The sequence below is a fragment of the Chelonoidis abingdonii genome, chromosome 7 (genome assembly GCF_003597395.2).
Source record: "Chelonoidis abingdonii isolate Lonesome George chromosome 7, CheloAbing_2.0, whole genome shotgun sequence".
Classification (NCBI taxonomy): Eukaryota; Metazoa; Chordata; order Testudines; family Testudinidae; genus Chelonoidis; species Chelonoidis abingdonii.
Window position 1 is genome coordinate 25,262,584 of NC_133775.1, and position 24,995 is coordinate 25,287,578.

The 24,995-nt window shown below is 44.1% G+C and overlaps 1 protein-coding gene across 2 annotated transcripts in view; it reads left to right on the forward strand.

Moving 5' to 3' along the window:
• The window catches only part of ST6GALNAC5 (ST6 N-acetylgalactosaminide alpha-2,6-sialyltransferase 5), a 112,560-nt gene that overhangs the window by 78,107 nt on the left and 9,458 nt on the right, over window positions 1–24,995 (forward strand). Inside the window, exons 3-5 of one of the 2 annotated variants that reach the window (XM_032802469.2) lie at window positions 1,759–2,168; window positions 7,396–7,503; window positions 17,414–18,587. In XM_032802469.2, the coding sequence (XP_032658360.1) occupies window positions 1,759–2,168; window positions 7,396–7,503; window positions 17,414–17,645 (750 nt within the window). In that variant the 3' untranslated portion in view covers window positions 17,646–18,587. Of the gene's footprint in view, window positions 1–1,758; window positions 2,169–7,395; window positions 7,504–17,413; window positions 18,588–24,995 lie in introns of those variants that run through there. The other variant, XM_032802470.2, reaches the window with a different exon arrangement.

The following is a 24,995-nucleotide window of genomic DNA, read 5'->3' on the forward strand; positions in this document are numbered from 1 at the left end:
GGAGCCCCTGCTACACATCCCAGCTTCGTGTGCAGGTTGGCGGAGTCCCCGCGGTGCGCCGGAGTCGGTCTTGGCGGGAGTCACCAGGGTCGGAGACCTCCTGACTACGACGGGGAGATTGGCTGGATCCCCTGACGCTCGCCCGGCGCATGAGGGCTCTCCAGACTCATACTCCCAGGCGTGTACTTCAGGAGGTGAGGCCGCTTTGCTGCCTGCTGCTCGGGCTTACCTCGACCGGTCCTACGAGAGGGCAGCCCCGCCCACCCTCTCACCCGGGCCCCATGGACATTTTTGTAGGGCCCCTGCCCCGTGGACCAATGCGGCCCCTCACCCTTTCTCTGCAAGCCGGCTGCCACGATGTGCAGCCGGTTTCTGTTCCAGACCGCGCCACGGAAACATCTGTACACGCTCGGTGCCCACACCTTCACTACCTCACCCTCGCGTCCCGCCCCGATACCAAATGGCGGACCCTCCTGCCACTCTCGAGGGTGAGAAGCCCCGGGTGGGCCAGCTTGTACTCTGCCCTGGTCCCGCGGCCCGCTGGGATGTAGTTGGCGGCTCCTTCATGGGCCGTGAGCACGGTGTGTACTGGCGCGGTTCACCCCGTCCCCGACACCTGCCCTTTCTGTGGCGTGAAGGAGACCTTGGCGCACGTTTACTTGGAGTGCGCAGGTTGCAAGCCCCTGTTCCGGCTCCTCCTGACTATCTTTTACGTTCTGGTTGCACTTTTCCCCTCACCTTTTTATCTATGCACTCCCCATCCGTGGCCCCACCAGTCGCGGGATCTCCTCTCACCTCCTCGTGGCCCTGGCCAAACTAGCCATCTACAACACCAGGGAGAGGAGTGTTGGCCGACGGACTTCTGCGACTGTAGGGCCTATTTCCGTTCCTGCCGTGCTCACCGCATCCGGGCGGAGTTCTCTGGGCGGCGCCACTGGCTCCCTTGACGCCTTTGAGGAGCAGTGGGCGTTGTCCGGGGTTCTCTGCTCGGTGTCCCCATCCGGTTGCCCTTAGTTTACCCTCTGACCTCACTCCTGATCCTGTTTTTTTCATTCGTTGTCCCCGAATCACTTGGTGTTCTAGCCCTGTGGATCCTCCCTTTAGGCTGGGGGAAGGTCCTTTAGAAGTGGGCGGGCTTCGCCGCCCACCCTGGGATGCCAATAAAAAAAAAAAAAAGAGATGCTCCATTAAATGAATACAAGAGACAAGCCAAGAAGCGCCAGTAGTACTAGAGCCAATCAACAATTTTAAGCATCATTTTCGTTCTCAGTGACCCAGAATTAGTAAAGTTTGACTACATTTATTTCAGAAGCATTTTGGCTGTAGAGCAGTGTTATCAGTGCGATTTTAAAATATGTGTATGCATTAAAGACAAAGAAATTTATTAATAAAGCACTGTGATAACCTTGACAGTGATTTTGTTTAAAATGAGTGTAGTTACATGCTGAACCTGTATGGCATTAATACTGCAGACGACAACCCAAGGGAGACAATTTGCTGACATTTGGCACCAGAGAAACCTGGTTAAAATATTATTTCCATTCACCAAAGCAATGTTTTAAGTAACAGAATCTGTTATAACATATAAAAATGTTAACAGAAAACATTTACCTATCCAAGAGGGTGTTTGGAAAGCACTCTGAGATCCTTGTACTAAAAGGTGCAATATATGAGTAAACTAATTAGTAATAATTATTTTATTGCCTAGTGGATGAAAAAGTGATTGCAGTTAATTTTGAAGTGTTTATTTCTTTGCAGCCTTTGAAAATGCATTGCAAGAGTTGTGCACTGGTAACCAGTTCTGGACACCTTTTGGGAAGCAAACAAGGCAACAGAATCGACCAGACTGAATGTGTAATACGAATGAACGATGCACCCACTCGAGGTTATGGAAAAGATGTTGGAAACAAAACTAGCCTTCGAGTCATTGCACATTCTAGTATCCAGAGAATTCTGCGAAACCGCAATGAACTGTTAAATATGAGTCAAGGTACTGTGTTTATCTTCTGGGGTCCCAGCAGCTATATGAGACGAGATGGAAAAGGTTTGGTTTATAATAATCTGCAATTGATGAATCAGATACTACCTCAATTAAAAGTATATATGGTTTCTCGGCACAAGATGCTTCAATTTGACGACCTCTTCAAATGGGAAACTGGCAAAGACAGGTGAGGAAATTTATGAGGGTACATTTGGGGAAATTTCCATAGCTGCAGAAAAATGGCATTTATACTCATCAGCTTCAGATTAACTCAGATGGAACATCATGCCCGTTAAATGTGCATATGGTTGTAATATGATTTTACATGCTAAATAACACTTAGCCTTTGTAACTTAAATCCAAAATGTGTATCAAAATCATTTATATTGAATATTTGTCCATTAACTTATAACACTAAAAACAGTGTGTGTTGTATACCATCAACCAAGGGAATTGCAGAAAGAAACAGCCAGAAGATACACTGTGTTTTAAATCTCACGTTGGGCTAATAAACCTGAAAGTAGTTTTTTACTGGTTTTGAAAAACCAGAATTGATAGGTTTTACTTTCTTATGGAGGAATGCTACTGTTCTGTGAATTATAATGGCTATTTATTGAAGGGGAGGAGGGGTAGCTCAGTGGTTTGAGCATTGACCTGCTAAACCCAGGGTTGTGAGTTCAGTCCTTGAGGTGGCCACTTAGGGGTCTGGGGCAAAATCAGTACTTGGTCCTGCTAGTTAAGGCAGGGGTCTGGACTCAATGCCCTTTTGGGGTCCCTTCCAGTTCTAGGTGATAGGTATATCTCCATATTATTTTTTATATAATTTAAGCATTCTTGAACCTTGCTGCTGTACAGCTTCCTGTAAAACAAATACACACATTTTTCATATATTACTTGCTTCTGAACAGTTCATCTTCCATTTACAGCTGGGAAAAAAGAAATTATTATGATAGTTAGTCTCATAAAGATGTATCTGTAATTTATAGACTGATCTTCAAATGAAATTTTTAAAAAGTGACCCACCGCAGGACTGGAGTATTTATATGCATAATGTAGGTAAATGGACTTTTAAGCCAGGGACTTTCTCAAGAAAAATATATTTGTTTTTATTTTGATATTTATGAGCTCATTATATTTGTACACATTAAATATACAGCAGTAAATATGGTACAAGGTCCTCATTCGATACAAACAAAGAGGTGAGTATCCAGTGCAGTAAGTCATTGTGAACAGTTTTCCTCACCTAGAAACTTTCTGCAAAGTCCAGCCCATGCAGCAGATCTTAGTACTAGGCAACCACAGGGATGTGGGGGATGTGTCCTGTCTTCCAGGCTTCAGGGCAGAGGCAGAGCCACTCCATGGCAGACTATTACATCCTATTGTCTTTTGGTTCTGTTTGTACAGCACCTAGCATCATGGGGACATGGTCCATGACTGGGGCACCTAGGAATTACCACAATACAGATGATAAATAACAATGATAGGTAGCTGTCCATGCCCTTTGCAAACCCACATTGTAAGGTAAAGGACCACTGCAACCAAGATGCAATGTATCCTCTGGCCCCAGCCCATCTTGTGCATTGCTACCTGAGAATCCCCCATAGGCTAGACCTCTGCACAGGGCATGCAGTACTGCCCCCTAAATCTTGCCCCTCCTACACTGGCTCCACTGTCAGGGAATCCTCAGTCGCTCTGGAGGTGTGGACCGGTATTGCTGGTATAAGCATAATGTAACTATGTCTAGACCTATTTGTTAAAGATCCTTTCACGTTCACCTTAGAAGTGCTGGCGGGCCTCTCTTCATTCACTGTAATTGCGGTGGGAAATTGCAGCTGGGAGGGAGGGGCCTTTACCAGCACAGAAAAAACTCTTCCCTCTCCTACTTTGCTCAGCCAGAGCAGAGAAGAAGGGGAAGGTGACAATCCCCAGGGAATTGTGCATTTAACACTTTTTTTGGAGGATGTATGGAATTAGCTGCATCCCCAGTGTACAAGGGAGTGAAACATAACAGCAAGTGTAATGAAGGGTCACTGTGGGCTAGATGGGGCATTTAGGTTCAGACTCTGCCTATTGGGCAGTGCAGTGCTGTATCCTCCCAGTCACAATACCTCCCCTGACCCGCTTTTACTCTAGAGAAAGTAAGATGTAGCACCCTTTTTTAAGATGCAGGATACTTCTGCCCTGCTGTTTGGCCAGCTCTGCTGGCTACACATGGGGGAGGATGGAATCATGCCTCCTCACTTGCAGTGGGGATATCCTGCACGCAGCAGGGATCTGAGCAGCCTCTTTGTGTGCACAGAGTGAGGGCTTTTTATGCCTCTGCAGTCACATCTGCTCAGAGCTCCGTCTTGTCCTGTAGGAGAAGTGAAAACCTCCTCAAGGAATTTTGTCCTTTAATTACCCTATAGCTGAGTTTATTGTGAGCCCAGTTCTGGGCACCCTCAGCTCCCAGTGGGAACCAAGGGCACTGGGATCCTTGTAGCATTTGGTGTTACAAACAGGTTCCATTGGTAATAAGAAAGTGCACACGCCACTGTACAAGAAATGCTCCTTTAGAGGACACCTCTGACCTACTTGAAGGACTAAGAAGATTAAAACAAGAGATGAAAATAAATGAAAAGGCAGCACAAAAGGAGGAGGAAGGAAGATGAAAGGAAACATGGGCAGGAAGGAATTTGTAGGAAAAAAAAGACAATTACAGAGCTGTGGGTGCAGGAACAGAACATTGTGTTAACCCAGAATGTTCTCTACTCAGTGTACTTTTTTTTTTCTATTGAGTACTACTGAGTTATTGACTGCAAAAAAACAAAGGGGGAGAAATCTGATTGCAAGGAAGCAATAATCAAGCCATCCATTTCTGTCTTTAGTATTATGAGAAAAAGGATAATTGGATGTATTGTGCTTTATAAAAAAAGGACTGATCTTTAAAACTGAAGGAGAACCTTCAGAAAATGTCACTATGAAATAGTATGGCAAATGACAGAGCTGCAGAGCAATATATTTTGATATTACAAAGTAACTGTACTTGAAAATAACTTTGTAATTGAATAAGGGTACGTTAAGAAAATATGATTCAGAACCAATATTACAGTAATTAGATAAAGGAAGCGTAAATGAAATAACTTCAGGAAGAGTATTTCCATAGAGATTATAAATGAGATTTTGGTGGAGCAGAAAGGCCTTTTTAATTGTAGTTTAGTGTGCACTACAGAATTATCAGCACAGTGTATTAGTTCATCATATAAAAGAATATCTGATAATTCCCCCTAATAAGCACATGACAGCTCTTTGTATTCTTTCATTACAGCTGATTAGAAGTAAAAACAGTAGATATTCTTTTGTTGGACTCTTGTTAAAATCTTTTATGAAAAGGCAAGACAATGTAACCCTGTTTCTATATTGTAATACTGCAGAGGTGGCATTTAGAGAGATGGAAGCATTAACAGTGGTACTTAAACAGCTTTTCATATTTAAATTCTTTATGCTCATTGATTTTCTTTTATTTAAAGTTTGTTTAAATTCCTTTATTTTTCCTATTTATTGAAACCTTGAGAGTTACAGTAACTAACATCATAATTGTCTAACTTAAAAGGGGCCAGACCCTTTTGACAAATGCCCTGGGTTTTCTGAGCTGTGCAAACCCTAGACATTGGGGGAATCTTGTCTGTTGAGAACAATCTATTCCCCTCCAATCTCTCACTTCTTTGCCATGCAAACAAATTCTCGTCCTTGAGTCCTTATCCCTTCCCCCTCCACCTCTGAGCTGGAAAATTATTATTTGCATTGCAGTAGTGCCTACAGGCCCCAACTGAGATTAGGGCCCCATTGTGCTAGATGCTGCCTATACACATAGTGAGAAACCACTCCCTGCCCCAAAGAGCTTACACTGTAAATAGACATGGCAGAACGTAGGAGGGTAGGAGAAAGGAGGTATTAGACTATCCCCATTTTACAGATGAGGACCCAAGGCACAGAGAAATTAAAGGTCAGATTGAGGAACAATTCCTCACATGAGCAGTCCCATTGATTTTTGCACCAGTAAACTTTAATGTAAATCGGCCTACCAATACAAATAAGGGGCTTGGAATCTTGCCTTAAATGACTTGCTCAATGAGACACAAGAAGTCATTGGTAGAGCCAGGAATTTGACCCCAATCTCCTGAGTCTCCAGCCAGTGCCTTAACTAGAAGACTGTCCTCCTTCTGCAATAATCTTCATGATCAGCTGCTGGTGGAGTGAGGTGTGGGATGGCACGGATGGACTCCAGCAGTCCCAACCTCATACACTTCAAGGGTGGTTAAGTGTTGTTTAAAACACTCCCCCTGTGCCAGAAGCAGTAGAATGCTAGAAAGTGAGCCCTGATAGCTGTGGAGTTTTAGCTGGAGGGAGAGTGCCTTTTAATGGCATGAAATTCTCTGCCCAAATACCATGATGATGGGTGCATACATGGATGGAAGGAAGGGCTGCTGTCTTTACCGTTCTCCCATAGCAGACAGGTCCATTCCTGAGGTGAGTCAAATAGACTAATTTAAGCTAGCCATTGGCTTCCTCATCAATAGTAAGGGGTTGAGGCTAATAGATGGCATAAATGGTTCTTTGGAAGCCTTGTTGTTCAGAGATCCTAGATGCTATTAATGACACTCAGGCTAGGTGAAGACAGAGTCTCTGATCTTGTGCAAGAGGTTTCCTGTTATGGCTAACAGATGGCAATGGCTTTAGTCCCTCAAGAAAGGAAATTCTCTGCTAAGAATCGCAAGTAGAATTCTCAGGCATGGAACACAAAGTGGCTGAGGCGTGTCCACAGACCACACTTGCAAAAGCTCATTTTGGCTGAATTGAGCTCTTAAGGCCAAATCCTGGTCCCACTGAAATTCTGTGCATGTCTACACAGCTCTCGGCAGCGAGCCTCTGGGATCAACATATCTGGGATAGTGCTAAAAATAGCTGTGCAGAAAATGCTTTGAAGTTGCTTGGGTGGGGACGTGCTCGAGTCCCACAGCCACAACTTCAAAGCACTGTCTACACAGCTATTTTTAGAGCACTAGTGCAAGCCCTGAGCTGAGAGGCTTGCTGCCACAGGCTGTGTAGACGTACACAGTGGGACCAGCATTAGGCTCTAAATGGCATCTTGTGTCACCATGCATTTGGGTGATGGCTTCCACTAAGCAATTATCAATACAGGGTATTTTTCTGGTATCAGAATATAAACACAGGTTTGGAGGCTACAGTTGCTTAAGGTAAATGTCACAAAAATATTAATGTTTCTGTGCCCAAAATTAAGGACAGAAGAAGAGGTGTTGGTTGCCCAAGTTTCATAACCTTTCACAAGAATGGAGAAAACTGCCCAGAAATTACTTTAGATATTTCAAGCATGATTTGTCACCCTGGAAACTTAATTATGTTTTTACTTTTAGGAAGATATCCAACACTTGGCTTAGCACAGGATGGTTCACAATGACTATCGCATTAGAACTCTGTGACAGGATAAATGTTTATGGCATGGTGCCACCAGATTTCTGCAGGTAAGATGTATTTCAGAAGCATTATTTGCTAGCCCGGTTGAACATTGGAGATAAATATTGAAATGTTTCATTTTGTTTCCAAGAAATATGTCTACAGTCCTCTTGAAGCAATTAATTAACATGTCGCAGGATCTGGTTCAAGAAACAACAAACAGCATTTAATTTTGGTATATAAAATATTAAAAGTTTTTGTTCGTGCAGTGGGGGAATTAATCCATCTTGTTGGTATCTTTTAGCCTTTGAATATTTATCAGCTAAAACTAATGCAATAATTGGCATGAAATTAATCTGGAAAATATTAGTTTCAATCCTCCTCTGAAGGGATTTTTCATTATAGAAGGAGGGAAGCTCTGACAATTTGACTGGTTTCTAAACTGAAAGATTTATTAAACCAAAATTAAGATCCCGGTTCCCCTGACATGTAAGCCCTACACATCTGAAAGACTGGCCACCTACATTGCCCCCACAAAATCTGAATTTGCGCATATAAAATGGATGATTAATCTTGCTATTAGCTATCTTGTGCATGCAAATGTGGTTTGCAGGTGAAAGAGGCAGCGCTCAGATTTTTGCCAGTGAAACTGGTTAGTGTTAGAAAATTTGGTAACAGGTATAAGTTCAGTGAGAGGTAACTTGCTACAAAAATTGATATTGAGCCATTTCCCAACTACAGTTTATCTTGGGCCACATTCAGTGCTCATATGCAACAAGGGGAAGGGATTGAGTACAACTTTTCATCGCTCACTCCCCATTTGAACTAGTGGGTACTTCACTGAATTTTCTGCTGCTAACTCACTGACCTCACTGAAGTCAGGTTTATCAGTAAAATAACTTTCAGTGGCAAGGAAAGCAAGATTACAGAGATGGATTGGCTCATTGTATCATGGAGGTGGAGTTTCTTTTGTGTTAATTCTTTTGAGCATTAAAAATGACCATTCAAGACCTTGCATTTGTGCTGACCATGAAGAAGTAGCAGCTTACTGACAGGATCTTTACCATAGGCAATTTCAACACCGATTGTACATGGTGAGAATCTTTTATGTATTTCTAACAGAACATTAGTGACTGTAACTTGGGCTGTCCCTACCAGAGCTCCTAAATTTCACAAGGAGTTCTTCAAGGAAAGCATCAGACGAGATCAGATACTACGGATATCATAACCAACTTCCATTACACTCTGCCTACTTGAGCTCTCCTGCCAGTTCAATTGGATAAGACCTTCTTCACTTCCTACTCTAAAACTGTAAAGTTCCTGGCACCATTATAATGGCTGCCATCTCCTATCCCAGAAGTGGTTGCATTCTGGCAGTAAGTGAAGCGATCCTTATGAATTTATAAGTCTTAAATCTGTGTACCACTTTAATTCAGTATAAAGCAAGGCAACCCCTTTGCCGGAGAGATTAAGTCTGCTTTGTTGGGGTATGTGCATATAGATTTTTTTTTAAAAAAAGGGCAATCCCTGGTCCAGAGAGCTTAACATCTTCACTGTGACCGTTCATAAGAATTAATGTACTGTAACAAAGTGGCAAAATATTAAATTATAAGATACTATAATATTTATATTTGATTTAGTTAGGGATTGGTCCTGCTTTGAGCAAGGTGTTGGACTAGATGACCTCCTGAGGTCCCTTCCAACCCTGATATTCTATGATTCTCTACTGTTTATATAAGAACATAAGAATGTCCATATCCTGTGTCCAGTCTTCCGGCAGTGGCTGGTGCCAGGTGCTTCAAAGGGAATAAACAGAACAGGGCAATCATCAAATGATCCAGTCCCAACTTCTGGCAGTCAGAGGTTTAGGCACACCAAGCGCATGGGGTTATGTCCCTGACTATCATGGCTAATAGCCATTGATAGACCTATGGTCCATGAATTTATCTAACTCTTCTTTAAACCCAGTTATACTTTTGGACTTCACATCATCCCCTGGCAATCTTCAACCTGTTACTGAATGGCCAGAGAGGTTGAAGTGTCAGATTTGTGTCAGATTTGTGTCCATTTATTCTTTTGCATAGACTGTCTGGTTTGGCCAACGTACATGGCAGAGGGGAATTGCTGGCACACAATGGCATGTATCACATTGGTAGATGTGCAGGTGAATGAGCCCGCCATGCCATCAGGGCAACATCCACCTTTTCATGTTCTCTGTATATCTCCTTACTATATGTTCCATTCTGTGCATCCGGTGAAGTGGGCTGTAGCCCACAAAAGCTTATGTTCAAATAAATTTGTTAGTCTCTAAAGTGCCACAGGAATTCCTGTTCTCCTTGTCTGCATGTGTGTTGACCCCCTCAAAGAATTCTAATAGATTGGTGAGGCATGATTTCCCTTTACAAAAGCCATGTTGGCTCTTCCCAAATTTATCATGTTCATCTATGTTTCTGTTAATTCTGTTCTTTACTATAGTTTTGTTTTGTTTTTTGTTTTTTTTACAAAATTGGTGTTACATTAGCTATTTGCCAGTTATCTGGTACAGAGTCTGATTTAAGTGACAGATTACATACCAAAGATAATAGTTTTGCAATGGCATATTTGAGTTCCTTTGGAACTCTTGAGGTGAATACCATCTGGTCCTGGTGACTTATAAATGTTTAATGTATCAGTTTGTTCCAAAAACTCCTCTATTGACACCTTAATCTGGGATAGTTCCTCAGTTTTGTCACCTAAAAATAATGATTCAGGTGTGGGACTCTTGCTCACATCCTCTACAGTGAAGAGCAATACAAAGAATTCATTTAGTTTCTCTGCAATGGCCTTATCATCCTTGACTGCTCCTTTAGCACCTCGATCACTCAGTGGCCTCACTGATAGTTTGGCAGGCTTCCTGCTTCTGATGGACTTTAAAAACATTTGCTGTTTAGTTTTTGTCTCTTTTGCTTATTGCTCTTCAAATCCTTTTTTTGGCTGCCGAATTATACTTTTACACTTGACTTGCCTGAGTTTATGCTCTTTTCTATTTTCCACAGTAGGATTTGATTTCCAATTTTTAAAATGTCTTTTTGTCTCTAACTGCCTCTTTTTCTCTGTTTAGCCACAGTGCCATTTTTTGGTCCTCTTACTCTTTTTTTAAAATTTAGGGTATACATGTTGTTTTAGCCTCTTTTATATACATGGCTAATATTTATAGTTCAGTGAACAAATTATAGTACAGCGGTTCATTTACCTGCTCATAAAGATGGGAAAAATCAGTTTAATAAGCAGTAGAATTTAATCTATCCTTATTAAAGGGCACAGGCTACATCTGTGCTGTAGAGACTAACTTTGGGGAAGGTCATCTACAAAGGCCCTTGAGAAGAACCCAGTGCTCCTATAAATACAACCTGAACTGTCTGGTTTGTCCTTGGTCTGCTCATTAAATTATAAAATATTGTAGCAAATAAAGCGTGATACTTATTTTCAAATATATGGTTACAAAATACAGTATAGTGTCATTAACTATTGTCTACCACTAGAAATGTGCACAAAAGGCTGAACTTGGGAGTTGTGTTTCCTGTGGTACATTAGGAACAATGTGTTTTAGGTCCAACACAGTAAAAATTTGCATTAAAATATGTTTTCATTATTTTCCAGATTAAAATCCTCTGAATATATTGCTGATTATTTAGTTGAATAGCAAATACAAATATATTAAAATTTAATGTCTAATATTCATATTTATATTCAGCATTAAAATAAAACCAAATTTACTATTCCTCTTACCCATTTTTTTAAGTATTAATTAGCAGAGTAATGAGTCTGGGTGATCACTGTCATGGAACTAAATTAATATCACATCTGTAATGTGAAGGACATTTCAGAGGAATCATAAATATTACACAGTTGATTCTGTTGAAATTATTAGCTTAAGATCATTAATCAAACTTCTTTCTATCAGGACAGGGGGAAACAAATTCTCTTTGAAGGAATTTTTCCTACAGAATGAGAAGATTTTCATTGTCAACACGAACACCACTTAGGTGTATAAATCATTTTGTACATTTACTAAATTTAATATTTGCATGTGTTGGTAGTTGCAATTGAAAGTGGAATGGTCGACCCGAGTATTGTGATTTTCTGGTGTTATGCAATAGATCCATATGTAAGATAGAATAGTTCACCTTGGTCATGCTATTACTCGATTTTATCAACAGTGAAGGAATTGTCTACACCGCAGTTAAACACCTGCAGCTGGCTTATGTCAGCTGACTTGGACAAAGGGGCTCATGATAAGGGGATGTTTAACTGTGATGTAGATGCTTGGGCTGGAGCCCGAGCTCTGAGATCTTACACTCCTGTGGAGTCCAAGAGCCCAGGCATCAGCCTGAGCCCGAACATCTGCATCACAGTTAAACACCCCCTTAACCCAACTGCCACAAGCCTGAGTTAGCTGAGAGGGGCCAGCTGTGGGATTTTAATTGCAGTGTAGACATACCCTAAGGTGCCCTGATGTTGCTCTTATGCCAGTCTGTGTGAGTATCTGACTTACAAAGTGCTGCTTGGATAGGGACGTGCTGAAGTTATTGAGCATTCCAGTAGTAAGATGATAACCTGCTTTACTCCCCATAGCAAAGTTGCCCCAAAAGAAAATTGAGGAAGATCACCTACTCTGATTTTGAGTGTTCAGGAAGTAAATTCCAGCCCATAATGGACTTGGGGTCAGATCTCCCTCTTCTGTAGAGAATAGGGTGACCAGATGTCCCGAATTTAGAGGGACAGTTCCTATTTTTGGGTCTTTTTCTTATATAGGGTCCTATTATCCCCCACCCTCTGTCCTGATTTTTCACATTTGCTGTCTGGTCACCCTAGTAGATAAGCCCTTGGAAGAAGTCAGAAGAGCAGAAATACGCCACATTTTGCAGTGCTTCCTTTAATTGTCCTTCCAAAGTGAGGGATTTGGGCTCCTATAGAATTCACAGAAAGTGAGATCTCCTAATTCCTGTGATCCTGGGCACACAAGGAAGTGTCATTCTTCCCCAGAGACAGGAGGCATTCTGTGCGGATGTTCCTGTCTCTACTGGCTCCCGTTGCAACCGAGTTCCAGGAGCTGCACTGCCATTTGCTGGATCCCCTTGGGTATGTCTACACTGCACACTAAGCCTGGGTCTGTGGGACCCAAACTTGTGGACTCACAGGTGGACTAGTGTTTCCTAGCCCATGCTTGAGCATCCACACTGCATTGTAAACCTGTCTTTACAGTTGCTGGATCCGGGTTTCACAGCTGTGCTAATGCATCTCTTCTGCACTATACAGACCTTACACCTCAGGTCGGTGGTTTGACCTGCATCCACTCTGCAAAATGACGGGGTTTATCCCAAGTCACAGTGGGATTCAGGCTCTGAGAACCCTCCTAGCAGGGTCCTAGGCCTTGGCTCCTGAGTGCTTGCTGATGCAAGTCAGACTGATTTGTGTGTGGACACAGGGGGGCTTGGGCTCAAACCTGAGTCTCAGCCTGGTCTTAGTCTGCAGTGCAGACAGGTATACCCAAGCATCTGGCTATCCAGTAGCATCTGCTGGAGGGACACAAGAGGGTTGATGTTATTTCTGGCAGCATTAACTCCTGATAGGAAATCTGAGACAATCTCAGAATGGTGCCATAGAGAGCCACCATGCTTCTGCTCCACTTGCAACGCTGCCAAACCTTTTCTGCACTTAACAGCTGCTGGGTGAGAGAGGCTGGCACAATACATATTGCTGCTTTCTGCATTTGGGGAGGAGCTCTGTCTGAGGAGAGCCCCAGCATGGATCTATGGAGATCTTCCCACACTAGAGCTTATTCTGACCACTGTTTTAATTGCGCAACATGACTAAGTCTTTTTACACCAGAGGCATATACATAGAGATGATTTAGTCAGGTAAAAAAATGATATTTTCCTATCAAGAATTCTCTTGTTTGGCTGTCAAGTCATTTCTCATTTGTGGAAATTTAGGCAAATTGGTGTTTAAAGTTCTGTAATTTATTCCTTTGGCCACCACCTCTGACTCTGGCTTCTTACTCTGTCCCTCCCACAACTGCCTTAAATCAAGTAGCTGTTGTTCCTAGTTATGTTGTCTGGAGATAGACATTTTATTCCCAATTGTATGGCCACTGTTCATAGTGGGGTATCTCCTTCAGTCCTTACTCATTGCCTTCAGTGAGAGCACTGCCTCAGTAAAGGCTGCACAATTCCGTCCTATATAATCAGGAGAAAAATGTATAAAGGTATTTGGAACAATTTTAATGAGCTAGAAATTAGATTCCAAAGGGGGCAGGGCACTGGAGAGAGGAGGCAAAATTGTCCAGAAAACTTAACAGCCGAAGCACAAAATCTGCTTGTCCATACTTCAACGCGGTGATTGACGATGATAGAGAATAATGACATTTTATTCGCCCTTCAGAATATATATAGTGGTCACCCCAAGTGAGCAAGTATAATTCTGCTAGGCTGATTTACAGCCACTTTTAATTTGTAAAGGAAGAGATTGACTGGAGCGGGAGATGGGATGGCCTTGTTTTTCTGCTTCATTCCTTTCAATGCAAACAGTGTTTGCTGTATTTTGAGGTACCAGTGTGGGTGGATACCATCTGTGGAAAAATGTGCGCTGAAGTGGCAAAAAGTAAATGATTGACGCCAGATACAAGTGCTTATTGTGTATCAGCGCTGGCATGCAATGAGTGGGAAAGTATAGTATATTTTACAAACTGCCATCCAACAGTTCCCTCCCAGCTGTGATATTAATATGCATACTAACTGACAAAATACTGATTAATGCCAGTATCAGGCAGTGGTAAAATAGCATCTGTTTTAATATTAATAAATGAGATGACTAGCAATTTCCTGATAGAGATTACTCATGCATTTCATTTGCTGGTGACACAAGTTAATTGCAGTTAGAAGAGAACATGGTACAGTTAAGTTGGGTGACTGAGTTCAGCTCCAAACCCAGCTCTCCTGAAGTTCAGGGGTCTTTGGAACTGGGATTTAGGTTTGGCTTATATGAGAGAAAAAGAGACTAAACACAAAGGCCCAGGTGCTCAAATTTATTTATACACCTAACTCCCATTGGGGATCCCTTTGAAGATCTGGGCCAAAGTTGTTATGATACAAAACTGGATGCTCCCTTCTCCTGAGTTTGGTACGTTCCTATAACTGGTTTTTGTTCAGACCCATTTCTAGTAGTCACCATTGTATTAAATGGAATAACCTGGAATTTCTGGAACCCGATCCTGGAAGTGACTGACTACTCATGAATAGACATTTGTACCCGTACAGAGTCCCACTGAAGCCAGTGTGGAGTTATTCACAGGATCTGGGTCTAAAATAACACATTGTTATGAACGACGAAGTGGGTATTCACCCACAAAAGCTCATGCTCCAAAACGTCTGTTAGTCTATAAGGTGCTACAGGACTCTTTGCTGCTTTTACATTGTTATGAGGTAACTATGAGCCCCATCCAGCACATAGGAAAGTTTGGCCTTCTATGGAAATCGTCAAACAAAGCAAAGAATAGGATCCATGGGAGTTAAATTCAAGGTACAGGCACAAGGAGAGAGAGGGAAGAGACATAATACAAATACATTATTTGCTTCATTTGCTCTTCTGTTGCAAGTTTTTGGGACCATCCAGGTCCCAACTCCAGACCCTGAAGTTCTATATTTGTGTCTACAACTGTAGCTTTGAACTAACCTCTTTAAATAGGGAGTATCTTTCTAATAGGCTTTTATCTTTCTATATGATGAGAAGAAGGAATTTCTGTCTAATACAAGATGCTGATACCTACCCTTTTTAATATGATGCAGCCGCCAAGATGCTGTTTAAAAGCCTAGGAAGTGCCAGAGCCAGTAAGCCTGGAAGTTTTATCAGGCATGGACCCTAAGCAGTTAATTTGTTACCACAGTAAAAGTATTAGCTAGATGGATAACATGGACCTGATTCTGATCTCTCACACACACTGATTTTACACCAGAATATTTCCAGTGATTTAAACAGTAGAGAAACTGGGGGGCGGGGGGGGGAGATTTACAGTAGAGAAAGTGTGTGTTGGGAGGGGAGGTAAGAGAGAGGGGATTACATGTAAAGGAGCAATAATCTAAATTATATTCACATGCCTATGTACATAGTAGTTCTGATTTTCTTTTTCAATACCACATTAAAAATATACCCTGTTCGATCTATGACAACAGTATAAACCACTCAGCTAGGAGATTTATTTTTCTTTTTAATACATTGGACCTTTTATAATAAACTTAGTGTGACATTCATTTGAAATAGAGATCTAGAAATCTACCTTGGTGACAGATGAAACCATCCATATTAAATACATGTATAAACACAGATTTTTAAAATTAAAAAAAATCGGGGTCTGTAGATGATGTACTAATGCTTGGTGGTGGTTTTTTTGTTGTTGTTTTTTTTTTGTTCTCATACATATTTCAGTGAGGCTATGTACAATAAGAACAGAATCAATCTAATTTTTAGAAATGTAATTTTATGGTTAGTGTGGTGCTGGAGGATTGATCTCAGTATTGTATTGTGTTATTAGAAAGCTAGACTGATTGAATTAAAATGTTAATCTAAGGGATAAATGGAAAGCAGCAGCAATTTTTTACATTACTGCTACACATACAATATGGAGAATGGTGAAATAAGGAAAATTAGCCATAGAATTGTGCAGGTGACAGATGCTATACAATAGAGATAATGGGCAATACCAAAATACTTTAGATTTTTTTTGTATATTTGATTGAAATTGAGATCAAACATTAAATAGTTCTTTTTTAAAATGGAAAGTAATAAGCTTGGTATTACAGCTACCAGTGCTGATTCTGCATTGGTCTCTTCATGTGCCATATGGGGGCCATCTCAGCGCACAGCTTAGAGCAACTTCAGAGCTCCTCTGAATTGCAACAACAACTTGGAACAACCTAGTGTGGCCCATTATGCCAGTGCACAATAGTCAGGGTAGTGCATTCTGGCCAATCCTGGGGGCAGGAAGGAGTGAGGCACAGAGGAATTATGGGGACTCTGCATCAGCCAGAAAACAGCCCTACACTGGATTTGTTTTTGATTGGCCATATACGCTCCATTTAAGCTCCAGTAGTAACCCTGGCTTGGATGTTTTCTTGTGAGATCAAATTAGCCTTGCCCATATTAAAGGCATTTGGGAAGGTAATATGTGTATTTTTCAAAACAACATACTGGCTGATATAGAAAAGCAAACAGGGCAACCAAAGTGTGGTGTGAGAATTAAAACCAAACACCTTTTCTGTAGCAGGTACCATCAGTGAGTTGAAAATTGTTAAAATGATCCATGTCTCATATAAATCTCTCTCTACTTAAAATGTTGTGCTCTGTGGCATCCCTGCAGGTTGATGTGATGGGGTTACAAGGTCTAAGAGCTGCCCTGTGTGAATGGCTTTAATTTTTCCCCCTACGTATATGAAAGTTGATACTGTAATAGAAGGAACTCATTTGTGCATTGGTTCCATTTGATTAAAAAATCAGCAAGAGAGGGTTGCATCATCAACCTGATATGCGTGGGAAGTGAGAATATTCACACAAGCAGGTGTGAGGGAATGAAGTGACGGATCAATTCCTCCCCTTCCCCCAGTTCAATACAGTGTGCACCTCTCCTCTCGGGTTACAAACTGAATATAAATCTCTTTTAAGCACCATGCTTCAAATTTCAGTGCAGCACTGTGGCACTGCAGTGCGCATGCCCTCCCTTGTTTTTGAGCCAGGGGAGTCACTCTTTTAACAGGAAGGGAAAAGAAAACCACCTTTGCTTCATTCAGATACAGCTTAACTATGCTAGAAAAATACCAGCGGCAGGAAATTCAGTTTAACTGGGACAAAAAATGATTTGCACCCACCAGCTTATTTAAGATAGCATCTTTTTTCAATCAGTACAAAGAACATTTTGGGCTTCCATCTATTTTCTTTTTTCCACAGGGATCCTAATCATTCTTCAGTACCTTATCATTATTATGAACCTTTGGGACCTGATGAATGTACAATGTACATTTCACACGAGCGGGGACGAAAGGGCAGCCATCATCGTTTTATTACAGAGAAACGAGTGTTTGAGAACTGGGCACGGACATTCAATATTCACTTTTTTCAACCAGACTGGAAACCAGAAGCACTTATGATAAATCACCTGGAGATTAAACCCGTGTTCTGAGGAATGAATGCACAAGACTGCAATCACAATCACCTACTGTATCAGGCTTCAGGGTATTGAACCTCACAGAAGAGCAAGGCAATCTAAAAAAGCAAGCGTAACAGGATTTGTGGGTGGAAACCGCTACAATATTCAGGAAGTTCTTGCGCAGGAATACATAAAAGGACATTTTGTATCCAATTGTATTATAATCCAATAATTAACGTTGTCCAGCCAGCTCACCTCCTGTATAAGTATGTGATCTGTAAAAAGCAACTTGACTATCATTAATGGGATGTTTAATTCATTATAGTTTTTTAAAGCACGTTGCCACTGAATTTTCATAGTGAAAACGTAAAATACTTATTTAATGGAGGTTTTTATGCAGGCTAGGCCAGTATTTTTCTAATTCACAATTATGTGATTATCTTTCATAAGCCTTCAAATCCAAAATGTATTGCTAGTCGTATAGAAAGGCCTAGCTTCTTGTTTATAAGTTTTCCCTTTGAAAATATGATTCTATTGAGCATGTAATTAATATTTGATCTGGAAATGTTGTATTTCTTTTTAAATGGCTGGGCTTTACTCCAAGGTAGAGTCTTTAACAGAAAGAAAATTCCCATGTGAAGATCATGTGTGAGATACTACCGTCTGACATTCACATTAATGTGAAAATGGCAAAGAAAATTCCTTTTGATGTAAATGTGCACTTGCAGCTATGATGTCAGGCTGCTCTTTCTTAATGGAGACGGGGTAGAAGGCAGGGCAAGGTTTACTAGATTGTATTCTGGGATATCGCCACCATCTGTGGCACTGTGCATATAATTAAGACTGAGCAATGAGAAGGGCCACTTCAAGAGGTCAGAGGACTCTCAGTAACTCCTTTATTTTGTTTGGCCTTTTATACTTCCCACTAACTCTGTAATCCTCCTATTTCCAGCTGCAATCTGCAGACAGCCTGCAATGGATTAAGAGTATATGAACTGATGCCTTCCCCTACGATAGATACTTATGGGATGTTCCTAAGTCTACACCAACCAGCCGAATAGAAATCATATGGCATCAGTCACATGAGATACAATGTTACCATTCCAAACTCTCTCCCATCCAGTCCCCCAGTAACTTTCTTCTCATAGATCCTGGGTCACAGAGAGGTTAGGAGCCTGAGCGGCTTGAGTTCAGTGGTTCTGGGACTGTCCCCTTAAGGACAAAAAGTAGCAGAACATGGCAGGTTCTTCATGATGCACATGTGACTAGTTCCTGTGAATTACAGGGGTGGACACTAATAGTTCAATATATGGAAATTCACAGTGGGTCTTATTCAATTATAATGGCTTATGCATAAAGATGGATTTCATTTCCGGTGCTTTGTGCTTTCACCTCGCAACTACTAAAACTCAATCACTTCTTCAAAGTAATTGCAGGGAGTAATTTATTTATTACAGGAATGCTATAATTCAGGCTCTAAAGCTACTTCATTGTACAAAGAGTGAAACCAAAGCTATTGTTAATGGTTGATCTTAAAATGTCAAAAGTCAGGAAGCTCAAAAGTGAGGTGCAATACACTGCAGCAGTGGTACACAATTTGCCCAAATTCACACCTGATGGGAGTAGCTGCACCTCTTGTGGAAGTCTCTGCAACGTACTCAGCCAGGACATAACCAGTAGTGGCACTTGGTTAGAAAATGGGTGTAATGGGTCGTATAGCATAATTTGCACCAATTTAAGATTCTGTGAGAATCTAAACTGTAACTGCAAAGAGGTGGAAGGGATGCAGCAAGTAGGATAGAGCAGTCCTTCTCCTTTGTCTCAGTTGGTATTTCCCCCCTGCTACTTACCCCTTCTGTCTGCAACCCCTGAATGCAAAACTAGTACAAGTTACACTACTTGGCCAATTATTCAACCCCATGCGCTGGCCAATTTCCAGCTGATATTTAATTTCCACCATTTAGGGAAGGAGTTCTCAAACTTCATTGCACCATGACCCTCTTCTGACAACAAAAATTACTACATACCCCCATAAGGGGGGAACCAAAGCTTAAGCCCTGCTGCCCCGGGTGTGGAGGGCCAAAGCCCAAGCTTGATCGCCCGGGGGGGGGAGGGGGGGCGGGGTCAAAGCCAAGGCAAGGGGCTGTAACCTGAGCCCTGCCACCCACGGCTGAAAATCTCAGGTTTCAGCTTCTGTCCTAGGCCATGCGGCTCAAGCTTTGGCCCGGGGTGGTGGGGCTCAGACTTCAGCTTTGGCCCTAGGCCCCAGCAAGTCTAAGACAGCTCCCTCATAACCCTATTAAAACGGGGTCATGACCCACTTTGCGGGTCTGACTCCCAGTTTGAGAACCGTGGATTTTGGGTGAGCTTCCCAGCCCGGGTAGACAGACACACACTAGCTCAAGTTGAGGTAGCCCACAAACAATGAGCACCGAGGATGTTGTGGCACTAACAGTGCCATGGGATAGCCACCTGCGTACAAGCCCTCTTGACACACACACCCCGGATCCCTAAACAGGTGACTAGCCTGTGTCATAATGTCCACACTGCTATTTTCAACACAGTAGCTTGAGCGGAGGTAGCTTGTGTCTGTCTACCTGGGCAGGGAGGCATGGTCCCAGCTGCCGTGAAGGCATGTCCTTAGTGACTGTGTTTTATTCCTCCCATGTTATGTCATGGCACCTTAGAAAGAAAAGAATGGATTTAAACTAATGACTATGTGAAGCACCATTTCACCCTGGCTACTGGTGGCATATCCAGCACATAGTGCTAAAATTGGTGAACTTTAGTCAAATTGATTTACAGAGCATGTTAACTGTCACTGTAAAAGATTTTGTTATAGATTACAATGGCTCCTAGGCTGCCACAGTGACCTGTCTTCTAGTTACTTTATTATTGATTTAGTGCTAAAAGGATTTGGGACATGGTAAAATATAGCACTGTTAGGGTACGTCTACACTGCAAAAAGAAATGGGCAGCACACAGTCTCAGAGCCCACTCCATTGACTGTGACTCAGGCTGTCGGACTGAAAATAGCAGTAGAGACGCTAAGGCTTGGGTTGGCGCCCAGGCTGTGAGCCCCTCCACCCTCGCTGGGTTTCAGCGCCCAGGCTCCAGCCCAAGGCTGATCAGCTAAACTGCTATTTTTAGCCCCAGAGCCTGAGCCCAAGTCAGTGGATCCAGGCCAGCCGCAGCTGTGCTGCAATGAAAAAGCTGCAGAGCCAATGTAGCCTGAGGTCTTCTATCACTATGTGGCTGTCAGGCTTGCATGTGACATGCCCCCATAGTAAAAATCCCTAAGAAATTGTAGTTAAATATGGGTTAAACAGTGTACTGGTCCCTTTTCTATATTAACTAGGAATTGCCAGCCTGGATTAGCAGCAAAGTCCAGCTCACTCACCAGCAATGTCCAATACTAATACTTTGGGGTGAGATAGGGGAGAGGAACGCGAACCCAGCAAGAGGCAGTTGTGGGATAATCGCTAATAGTTAGAGCTTGGATTTAGCCCTGAAGCAGGAGATTTAATAGTGTTACCAGTAACTAATCTATAATCTGGTGGCTGCTGTTACCCATGAAATGGCCAGTGATTCCTCTAAGGTGTTTAGGTGCCTAGCTGTCTCATTAGCTACCAAACACTTCCATTTAGGTGTCACTGACTTTTTTCAAAAGTGCCACTCGCTGCTCTCTAACCCTAAGTCCGCTAGGTGCCTATGAGTCCTCCAATAAGCATTCACAAAGCCACCTCAGTCAGCAGGCTCCCCCCTCCCCTTCCCCCCCCAGCTAACATGCAGTTTAGGCTGGGTACCCCCCCGTCCCGCCCCCAGCAGGATACCATCGAGCTTGTCAGTGGGGCCTGCTCCCATAGGCATACACTGAACATGCAGCTGGGGGCAGGGGGGAAGACAGGCCACTCGTAGATAGGGTTATCAAGTTGCTAATGGCACAAAACTGAATGGCCCTGCCCCTGTCCTGACCGTTCTCTGAGGCCCCACCCTCCACTCTCTCTCTCCATTTCCTCCCCCCCTTCCTCCGTCACTTGCTCTCCCCCACCCTCACTCACTTTCACTGGGGGTGTGGGAGAGGGCTCCAGCCGGGGCAGAAGGTTGGGGCATGGCGGGGTATGGGCTCTGGGTGGGGCCAGAAATGAGGGGTTCAGGGTCCAGGAGAGGGCTCGAAGCTGGAACAGGGGTCCCAGGGGCACTAACCGTGCCTCCCAGGAAGGCCTCCTTGCAGCCCTGGCCAATGGGCATTGCAGAGCCAGCACATGGGGGCAGGGTGGGGGGGAGGGGAGTGGACAGGGCTTTCCTGGCTTCCCATGCGCCTAGGGGGCGGCAAGGCCTTGGCAGCAACTTCCAGGAGCTGCACAGCATTAAGGTGGGCAGGGAGCCTGCCTTATCCCCGGGCCCTCATTGCACTGCTGACGAGACTTTTAATGGCCAAATTGGCGATGCCGACCAGAGCCGCCAGAGTCCCTTTTCGACTGGGTATTTCGGTCAAAAACTGGATGCCTGGCAACCCTACTTGTAGGCCCAGGAGCAGCACTCACACAGGAGACAGCCAGGGAAATGGGGTAAATGTGACACAGCTCAAGAATGAGCAGGATCCAGAGAGAGCAAGTGATGCAGTTTTGGCCACTGGGGCAGCCAAACAGATGGCCTGGCCTAGGTAGCTCATGCCAGCAGAGGGTTCAGCACTGAAGAGCCAGAGTGGAGTGTGTGCCTGGCTCTGGTCAGTAGCCAAGTGTACCAGGCCAGCCACTTATGTACTGAGGCAAAGACAAGAAACAGGCTTCTTTCTTGGGCATGTCCCTCCTAGCTCGCTGAGGTGGCTTCCTACTCAGCTTACTGGTTTCTGGAAAAAAAAAAACAACCAACCCAATATCCCTTAGGTGCCAGGGACTAGCACTACAAAGGGACTTAGGTGGTGCAACTGGCAGCCTCAGGGCCAAGTTAGGCATCCAGGCTCCTCCAGATACGGGGTGGGCAGAGTTAAATGCATAAGGGAATGGCTGTGATGGAATCAGGGTGTCTGACCACAGCACATGTAGCCAGACCTGAACCACCTTTACCCAAGCTGGCTTGAGGTGCAACAGCAGCGAAGCTGTGGCAGCGCAGGCTGCAGACATGCAGCCGGGCCCCCAAGCTCACCCACACTGATGTCTGTGTTGCTGAAGCTTCACCAAACAAACTAGCACAGCTGTGTGTATCCCTGTGCCATCGTGCACATGCTAATTGCAGTGTAGACATACCCTAAAAAAATGGGTCTCTCAGATGCCACCCAGCTAGCCAGGCCTGTAGGACATTCTGAGGTGAGGGGTGTAGCCTTAGCTCTGCCCATAGGCAGCGGGTGAAGCATCCCCTTGGGGAGGCTAGCCCCTGTGTGTCTTTTCTAGCCGAGGGCCTCTCCCCACTCTATGCTCTCCACTGCTCCCCGTGAGAGCCCAACCAGGGCCACTGGGTAGGGGAGGAGCACTGAGATCCTTGTCAGGGCCACAGGGCTGAGCAGTTCCACTTCCCCCACCCCCGATGACCCTGGCTAGGCCGGGGGCGGGGGGCCTGTCAGGGGGGAGGCTGAGAGCTTGGTTGGGGCTATCAGGGAGGGAGGTGTTGAGAGCTTGGCCCTGGCTGAAGCATGGATCCCTTCCCCCACCCTATTCCAGCCCTCCACTCCCCCATCTCCTGAGGCCAGAAAAGCTCTGTGCCCCTGCCATGGCTGCAGCAGGGCACAAGAATGCCTTCAGGCCTGGGGCCGTGGCAGGGGATTTTTTTTTTTCAGGGGGACCCAAGGCCCCAGAGCTATTACGCCTCACCCTCTCTAGCCCCTGGCAGCACAAGGTTTGGGGAGTTAGGCACCAGGCTGGATCAGTGCCTTGTTGCACGTGGCATTCAGAGCCATGAACCCACTTCTGGTGGTTAGGTGCCTAAGCCAGTCAGTCCTTTCTCAAGAAAAACCTCAGAGATGGTGGTGGTGGGTCTGCTTTTAACTGAAATTCTAGGGGCAAGAGCATTTACCCAGGATGTGAGAGCCAAATCCCACCTCCTTGTGGACCAGCCACCCTCCCCAGGAGAGTGCCCTAAGCACTGGGGTACTTGGGAGGCGGGGTGGGGGGGGAGTGTCTTGAGCTCTCCTTTTGCTGCTCTTCCACTGTATAATTAAGTAGTCAGGAAATGGGGCAGGGGGGAGAAAGAGAGAGAGAGAGGGAAAAAATATGAATGAATTGTTATAGGCCAGTAGGTAGGGCATTCTCTGCTTCCCTACCTCCTAGGGGCTGGGAGGAGGGGGGGGAGCAGAAGGGGCAATCTGAATGTAATCTGTAACTTTTTGGGGGGGGGGGGGCAAAGGCTCTTCCCTGCAGCAGGACTGGGATCCCCTGCCATAATAGTGGGCTAAAAATTCAACAAACAGTGCAGGAGCAAGTGGGCTGGGAGGAGCAGTAAGGGAGGCATTGTCACTACTTACTGCTGCTCCAGTGGTGCTGCCTTCAGAGGGAGGTGCTGGAGAGTGGCAGCTAATGGCTGGTGGGGGTGAGGGAGCATTTATAGTGCTTGCAGCCTATTTGTTTAATCCCACTCCCATCCCACACTGTTGTGTTTCTCCCCATCCCGTAAGCACCCCCCCCCACCAGTTTATACACCACTTCCAAAAAGCATCCTCTCAGCCTAACTGTTGGGTTGGGCCCCACAAGTGAGATTGGTTTGGGCTGTGAATCCCACCGAGGCCCATGAGTTAAGCAGCAAGTCACTTGGTGGTGTCAGGACTGAGGCAGCTGTGTGCATGCCCACCATGTCAGCATCTCAAATTTTACCAAGAGACATATGTGCCTATGAGGCATTAGATCCACAAAGGAGGTTTTAGCTCAACACTGCCATGCCTAATTTTAGTCACAGTGCTGCCTAATAAAATCCTTAGCCTTGAGTTAGGCATCCAGACTCCCTATGCACTGTATAGGGAGAGTTGGGCACTTAAAAGTAGGATTTACAGCAGGAAGCAAGCTGAGCCAATAGGAAATGCCAAGGACAGGATGTATCTGTGGACTAGGACTCTGGGCAACTCGGCAGCTCTGCAACAGCATCAGCTCTTAGGCAGCTTTGCATGTACCTAACTTGTGAAATTTAGGTGCCCGCACTTAGATGGCAGCTGAGTGGTGGTTTTGAGCTGTCAATGGTGCCTAAATGTTGGACTGAGATGGCACAGTACCTTTGTAGATCAAGCCCCTAACTCTCCCCCTATATTATATGGGAAGCCTAAGTGCCAACCTTGGGGTTGAAAATTCCTGTAGGTGGCAGGGCAACTAAGGCTTAGGTATTGGAACGCTAATCAGCAGCTTTAAGGATCTGGGTCTGAGTTCCCCCATCTAATTAAGCAGAATGTAGAAGTGTTTC